General features: G+C 55.9%; 1 protein-coding gene across 1 annotated transcript; it reads left to right on the top strand.

Moving 5' to 3' along the window:
* Nucleotides 1–3,427: 3,427 nt before the first annotated feature.
* LOC134509149 (olfactory receptor 14J1-like) lies at nt 3,428–4,333 on the top strand (the record flags this gene model as incomplete). The annotated part of the gene is made up of 1 exon (XM_063321631.1): nt 3,428–4,333. A coding segment is annotated over exon 1 (906 nt), but the record flags the coding sequence as incomplete, so codon positions are not given.
* Between the last annotated feature and the right edge of the window lie 3,776 nt (nt 4,334–8,109).

The following is an 8,109-nucleotide window of genomic DNA, read 5'->3' as shown; positions in this document are numbered from 1 at the left end:
TCCAGAACATCAGCATTTAAATTGCATGTGCAGATGGCTCATGCTGAGTCGTGGTTCCTCTAACAAGACAACTTGAGTAGCTGTAGGATAGCAGAGGTAAGAAAAGGGGTTACTAGTGTCATGGACATCATGAGGAAGGTAGAAAGTGCCACTGCCACCATCTCAGAAACACCAAGGGAAGGGCCAACAAGGAAACGGTGAAAGAGTTGACTCTTTGTATAGGAGAGGATAAGGATAATCCAAGAGAAGAACTTGAGAGTGGAAGAAGAGTGGAAAAGGGCATGAAAGGGAAAGAGAAACATCAAATTGGCTTGGTTGGAAAGAACCTTTCAGATCACCTACTCCAACCATCAACCTATCTCTGACAAAAGCCATCACTAAACCATAGCTCTAAGCACTATGTCTGCCGGTCTTTTAGACACCTCCAGGGATGGGGCCTCAACCACTTCCCTGGGCAGCCTGTTCCAATGGTTAATAACCCCTTCAGTGTAAAAAGTTTTCCTAATATCCTGCCTAAACGTCCCCTCATGCAACTTGAGGCCATTTCCTTTTCTCCTATTGCCTCTTACTTAAGAGACGGACCCAACATCCTTATAACATCCTTTCTGGGAGTTATAGAGAGTGAGAAGGTCTCCCCTCAGTCTCCTTTTCTCCAAGCTTAACAATCCCAGCTCTCTCAGCTGCTCCACGTAAGTTTTATTCTCCAGATCCCTCACCAGCTCCGGTGCCCTTCTCTGGACCTGCTCCAAGGGCAGACCTCACTGTCTTTTTTGTGGTGAGGGGCCCAAAACTGGACACAGTACTCCAGGTGGGGCCTCACCAGTGCCGAGTACAGGGGGATGATTACTTCCCTACTCCTGCTTACCACACTGTTCGTGATACAGGCCAGGATGCTGTTGGCCTTCTTGGCCACCTGGGCACACTGCTGGCACATATTCAGACGGCTGTGCACCAACACCCCCAGGTCCTTTCCTGCAGGGCAGCTCTCCAGCCACTCCTCCCCAAGCTTGTAACGCTGCATGGGGTTGTTGTGGCCCAAGTGCAGGACCCAGCACGTGGCCTTCTTGAACCTCATACCACTGGCCTTGGCCCATCGATCCAGACTCACCACACCACTCTGCAACACCTCTCTACCATCAAGCAGATCAACACTCCCAAACAACTTGCTGTTTTCTGCAAACTTACTAAAGGTGCACCCGATTCCCTTCATCCAGATCATTGATAAAGATCTTAAAGTGAACTGGCCCCAATGCCGAGCCCTGGGGAACAAGCATCAGGGTGACCATCTGCACACAAACATTAACAGCTGACCAAAGGGAGCTTGAGTCCAGGGGCAGCTGGAGAAACGCTGGGATTTGGCCAACATAAATTCTTGAAGTCTTTCAAGGAGACGTGTCCAGTCCTGCATCCCGGGGAAGAATAACCCCAATGCAGCAGGACAGGCTGGGACCTGATGTGCTGAGCAGTGACCCTGCGGAGACGGGGCTGGGCACCCTGAGGGACGCCTCATGAGCCAGTGGTGCACACTCACTATGAACAAGGCCGGCTGCCTACGGGGCTGCAGGAGGAGGAGCGTGTGCCCCCCAGGCAACTTGAGTCACCTTCCCCTTTGACTCAGCACTGCTGTGGCCCAACGCACACAGCTGTGTCCCAGCGTGCGGCTCCCCATTTTGGAGAAGTGGAGAGGACCTGGAGAGTGTCCAGAGGAGGTCTGCCAAGATGGGCTTTAGGGCCCAGTGCATGCGCGCTTGGTGGAGAGGCTGAGGGACCTGGGCTTCTCTGGCCCAGGGGCAGGGAGGCTAGGGACAGTATTGGGATGGCCTGAAACTGGTTGAGGGTTTTTTCAGAGACAATGGAACTTTTCTTTGGTGGGAAACAGCAGGAGAAAGAAAAAATGCAACAAAGGGCAGCTTGGGAGGTGGAGACTGGACACCAGAAGAAAGAAATGCCACGCCAAGGGCAGTGCTGTGCTGCAACAGATCACCCAGAGGGAGTCGGGATCAGCCCAAGGCGTTGTGTTTCAGGAACAGCCAAGGACGATGGAGAGAGATGAGTAAAGGCAGTGAGATGCTGAGGGGAGAGCAAGATGGGGAAGCAGGGGGGATGTCTGCAGCCTGCAGGGGAAGAGGAGCAGATGTGGGACACCATAGCACAGACAGGGTTGCAGACAATCGAGGGAGTTGGCAAGGCTGAAAGCCCCCAACAGTGCTTATGTCTTTCTCCTCTTGGCTGTGGCTGTTGTCCGTGCCACCAAGGCTACCAGAAGACACTTTATCCTTACAGCACTAGGGCCTTAGCGCCTCCTCTTCCCCACCCGGGAGCCGTCATTCTCTGTTTCTGCCCTTGGCGTTTCATGTCCTCCCATCACAATGCCCCAGGAAGAGCCCTGAGCTGTGGTTGTGGGGCAGGATCTCCCTTCCCAGCGGCTGGAGGCCAGGGCTTGGCCCTTTGCCTTCCTCTCACACATTCAGCATTAGCCAGCGTCAGAGACACCTCTCCATTGCCTTTGCCTACCTGCCCTCACTGCCTCCAGTTTTCCCTCGAATGAGCCCCCAGGAGCCTTTGGCAGTAATGGCCCTCAGTGGGACCCATTAACGCTCCAAGAAACTTTCAAAATTACATCTGACGTTGACTTCTGGAGAGGTTTCATCAGCCTCCCCTGTGTCTGAGCTTCATGGATTCAGCACCAAAACCACCAGAGAGGGCATTAAAATGCCTTGGGCTGGTCCTGCTCAGTATAGAAATGGGGGTTTGCTGGGCGGCAGGAATCCGTGTTCGCTGCTCGTGATGGGCATCGGGTGGTAAGCAATTGTACTGCATCACTCCTGGTTTCCTATTTGCTTTTACAATTATTGTTATTTTTTTTCCCGTTACTGGTCTATCAAACTGGCTGTATCTCAACCCATGAGATTTTTATTCCTTTTTCTCCCTCTTCTCCCTATCCCTCTGCAGGGGGTCGGGGGGCAGTGAGTGAAGAGCTGCGTGGTCTTTCCCCCCTGACAAGGCTGAGGAGTGAGCTGGCTCTGCTCATGTCACTGCAGTTTGAGGACAACCAGGAGTTTCCCTGAGGTTTTCCTGCAGGAATATGCTGAGCAGCTCCTCTGCGTTACAAGTGGATCACAGATGAGGTAACTAGTGAATGGCAGAAGCTGTAACCCCTTTCCCAAATCCCCGCTGCTGTGGAGCAGGGATGACTCCTTGGGAGCCCACAAGCAGAGCTCTGCTCCTCACGGCATACTTGGCCAGCAACAATGAGAGCTCCAACAAGGGCAATGCAGAAAGCTCCTGCAAAAAAGGACACAGGCAAAGTGTGTTTTCGGGGCTTGGGTTTGGAAGGGCAGGCAATGGGAAGAGATTTGCTCAGAGCTGTCCTGACTTGTGAGTGTGCTTTCTTCCTTTGGCAGTACCTCGGGAACAAAGGGATCCGATGTCCAACGGCAGCTCCATCACCCAGTTCCTCCTCCTGGCATTCGCAGACACGCGGGAGCTGCAGCTCTTGCACTTCTGCCTCTTCCTGGGCATCTACCTGGCTGCTCTCGTGGGCAATGGCCTCATCATCACTGCCGTAGCCTGTGACCACCGCCTCCACACCCCCATGTACTTCTTCCTCCTCAACCTCTCCCTCCTCGACCTGGGTGCCATCTCCACCACTCTGCCCAAGGCCATGGCCAACTCCCTCTGGGACACCAGCGCCATCTCTTACACTGGATGTGTTGCACAGCTCTTTCTATTTCTCACCTTGATGTCAGCAGAGTTTTATCTTCTGACAGTCATGGCCTATGACCGCTACGTTGCCATCTGCAAACCCCTGCACTATGGGTCCCTCCTGGGCAGCAGAGCTTGTGTCCACATGGCAGCAGCTGCCTGGGGCAGTGGCTTTCTCACTGCTCTGCTGCACACAGCTAATACATTTTCAATACCTCTCTGCCAAGGGAATGGCCTAGACCAGTTCTTCTGTGAAACTCCACAGATCCTCAAGCTCTCCTGCTCACAATCAGACTACCTCAGGGAAGCTGGCCTTCTGGTGGTTAGTGCTTTTGGCTTTTTGGGATGTTTTGTTTTCATTGCGGTGTCCTATGTGCAGATCTTCAGGGCTGTGATGAGGATCCCCTCACAGCAGGGAAGACAGAAAGCCTTTTCCACGTGCCTCCCTCACCTGGCCGTGGTTTCCCTCTTTATCACCACTGGGGTGTTTTCCAACCTGAAGCCGCCCTCCGTCTCCTCTTCATTCCTGAATCTAGTGGTGTCATTTCTGTACTCGGTGGTGCCTCCAGCAGTGAACCCCCTCATCTACAGCATGAGGAACCAGGAGCTCAAGGATGCCCTGAGGAAACTGATTGGACATTTTTTCATCAGCCATAGACTGTGTACCTTCCTCTGCAAAGGATTCGCAGCATCTGGTGTGACAAGCATTCACTATTCCTCCCCTCCTCCTTAACTTTTCACTTCTTGTCTGTGACCAAAAAAAATTATGTAAATGAAGAGTCAGTAAGCGTGTTTCAGTCAGTGTGTGTTTAAATAAACAAAAAATGAACCAGCTAACACTTCTTTTTCTGAGACCCATCAGCAGCAGGGCTGAATAAATGGGAGATGAGAAGACCTTTCTGGCTGCAGCAGCCTGGGGCAGGCTGTCCCGGTGCCACTCTGTCACTGGGGCGGCAGGAGCTGCCTGAGGGTCCCCAGGGCCAGGGCTCTTGTACTGGGCTGGGGAGAGGGGATGGCAGTGAGGGGCTGCAGACCCCTCAGAATATCCTGGGGAGGAGGACACAGGGGCCCACTGACTGCCTTTGCCTTGTGCCCACGTGCCCCCCATCTCTGGGGCTGACCCTCCTCTGCCCCCCAGCAGCTGCGGTGCCCTTCAGAGGGGCTGTGGCTGTGGAGTGAGCGCCCAGAGCTCTGCAGCACCCTGGGGCAGGCTCTGCTGTTGGGCCAGCGCAGACTGGGCTGGGATGGAGAGAGGGCAGGGGAGGTGGCAGAGCTTGGAGGGAGCTGGGCTGGGCTGGAAAGTGCCCAGGAGGAAAAATCCTCGGAGTGCAGCTTGTACCGTGTGCCCACACGGGGTGAGGACTCACACCAGAGTGTTTGTGGTGCCGAGCCAGGGCTTGTGGAATTGGTGTCCGTCTCCAGGGTTTGGTAGTGGTGGGGCTGATGGGATGGGCCTCTGTGAGAAGAGACCAGGGGCTGCTTCCGTGCCAGACAGAGCTGGTTCCAGACGGCTCCAAAAGAAACCCACCACTGGCCAAAACTGAGCCCATCAACGAGGATGGTGGAACCTCTGTGAGAGTGTATTTAAGAAAGGACACAAGTGCTCGAGTGGGAGAGGAGTGAGGGAAAAAGCAGTGTGAGAAACAGCCCTGAAAACACCAGGGTGAGTGAAGAAGGAGGGAGAGGAGGTGCTACAAGTGCCAGAGCAGATGGTCTGCTGCAGCCTGTGGAGAATACCACAGTAAAGCAGGTATTTCCCTGCAGCCTAAGGAGAGGAGCACAGCAGAGGAGGTAATCCCTGCACTCGGTGGAGGACCCAACACTGGAGAGGTTGGATATTTCCTGAAAGAATTTCAGCTTGAGGAGAGCCCATGCTGTAGCAGGTTTATCTCGAAAGACTGTAGCCTGTAAGAGGGACCCCATGGGAAAAGTGTTAGAAGGAAGGAGCAGCAGAGAGGAATTGTTATGGACTGACCAGGACCCCCATTCCCCATCGCCCTGCACTGCTCAGGGGGAAGGAGGGAGAGGAGCTGGGAACGAAGCAGCAAAGTTCAGCAAGGGAAAAAATGTGTGGGAGGAGGCTTTCCAGGCGATAAGGTCTTCCATCGGTCCTATGCTTCTTTGACCCTCAGCCTTTGCAGCTGCACATGCCTGGCCTGCCCACTTACCTTCACTACTGTCCCCTTTGTACGAGGCCCACACACATCTTGGCACGCCCAGCGTAACGTGGCCTCCACCAAAGCTGGAGCCCACCTGGGCTTGGAGGCAGGGAGGGACCCGGTCCCCTCTGTCTGCGGCTGGGCACAGCTTTTCCCTGGGAACCTCCCTGAGGAGAACTCCTCGTCTGTGTCAGCCTGGGGCCCGGCAGGGGTGGCCCAGGGACAAGGGCTGCTGGGGCAGGGCTGAAGGAGCTCAGCTGGGACAGCGTTAGACTGAAGATCTAAAGGTGCCTGGTTCAGCCCTGGCCTTCAGCAGTGATTTTTCTCCCTCTGCTTTTTGCAGAGCCCGTCTGCCGCCTTCCAGCCTGCCCCAGCCCTGCTTGCTCCTTCACCTCTTGCCAGAGCACTGTCCCTGCCCTGGACCTGCACATCTGCGCCTTAGAAGGAGCCTTCCTCCAGCCCCACAAGTCCCCAGCCTCCCCCTGGGCAGGACTCTCCACTCAGGGCTGCTTTGGGGTGGTCTCCAGCTGGGCCTCCTTCCCTGCTCCACAGGATCGGGATGTGTCCTCTGTGGGGTCTCTGCACGACCCAGTTCCTCTCCTCTTTGTCATGCTCAATGGTGCAGAGTCTGTTCCCCTCCTCAGGCGCCTCCTGCACCTTGTCTTCAGTTCCCAGAGCAGAGGCCACTGGACCCATAGTCCCAGGGAGAGGCACTCCCTGGAGCTGCGGCCTGAATGGCAGCATCCTTCCCCCGGGGGGGTGTTGCAGTGAGACCTCTGATGTGCCCAGGACAGCTGAAAAAGACACGCTGAGGATCACCCACCGGAGTGCATGGCCATCGGTATTGTTTAGTCACACGCTGTCCTGAGCAGAATTTCTTGTCCCCCTTTGCCCCCCTGCTCCAATGACTGGTAACACACCAATATGCTCCTCTCTGGGCATCAGCCCCATGGAGATGGACACCGGCCCTTCACCCCACCTCCAGGGATGCTGCGGGGCAGAGGGGTGCAGGAGGAGGCCCGCTACATGGATGAGGGCGTGTGAGCTTTCTGCCCCCATGTTGCCCCATCGCACACCCTGGGGTGCCATCAGAGCCTGCGGGCACCTCACCCCAGGGAGGGCATGTCCCTCACCCTGTTGTACTTCTCCTCCTGTGCCGCTGCGCACAGATGTGGCACACAGGGGGGTTGCCCTTGCCCTGGGGGGCAGAGGAGGCTCAGGAGTTTTCTCCTCTCCGTTGCCCCTGGAGGGGGCCAGAGCGTGGGAGCAGCACCTGCAGCCAGAGCCTCCTTCTGCCCCATCGCCCTTCAGAGACGCTGGAGGGGCAGTGCTCTGCAGTGCAGCCCTGTGCCGGGATCAGGCCCCAGGGGAGAGGCAGCATGGACTTCCCCCATCTCAGGAGGGCTCAAGTGCTGTTTCCTGCAGAGGGTCCCTGGGCACCCAGGGGACAACGGGGCTGTGCTTGTCACAGACCCCTCATGGGAGGAGAGTGTCTCCTGCTGGGAAGGCTCCAGAGGGTGTAGCTCAGTGGCAGAGCGCCCACTTTGTATGTGGGAGATCCTGGCTTCCATCCCCAGCATCTCCAAGGGGGTTCTTCCCTGAATGCCCAGCCTCAGGGAAAGGCTGGAGCTGGAGCCTCTGGCCCTCTGCAGGCACTGTGGGCCTGCCCTGCCCAGCCAGGGTCTGGCTGTGGGGTGAGGAGGCCACCGCTGTCCTGAGCAGAATTTCTAGACGTTCCTTAAATACCTCTAGGGATGGTGACTCAACCCCCTCCCTGGGCAGGCTGTTCCAGTGCCTGACCACTCTTTCAGTAAAGTCATTCTTCCTAATATCTAACCTAAACCTCCCCTGCCGCAGCTTCAGACCATTTCCTCTGGTCCTGTCATTATTCACCTGGGAGAAGAGGCCAACACCCACCTCTCTACACCCTCCTTTCAGGTAGTTGTAGAGGGCAATGAGGTCTCCCCTCAGCCTCCTCTTCTCCAAGCTAAACATGCCCAGCTCCCTCAGCCTCTCCTCATATGACCTGGTCTCCAGACCCCTCACCAGCCTGGTAGCTCTCCTCTGGACACGCTCCAGCACCTCAATGTCCCTCTTGTACAGAGGGGCCCAGAACTGAACACAACACTCGAGGTGAGGCCTCACCAGTGCTGAGTACAGAGGCACCATCACTTCCCTACTCCTGCTGGCCACGCTGTTCCTGATACAAGCCAGAATGCTGTTGGCCTTCTTGGCCACCTGGGCA

This window comes from Chroicocephalus ridibundus, unplaced genomic scaffold (genome assembly GCF_963924245.1).
Source record: "Chroicocephalus ridibundus unplaced genomic scaffold, bChrRid1.1 SCAFFOLD_239, whole genome shotgun sequence".
NCBI lineage: Eukaryota > Metazoa > Chordata > Aves > Charadriiformes > Laridae > Chroicocephalus > Chroicocephalus ridibundus.
This window is presented reverse-complemented; position numbering and strand designations above follow the sequence as displayed.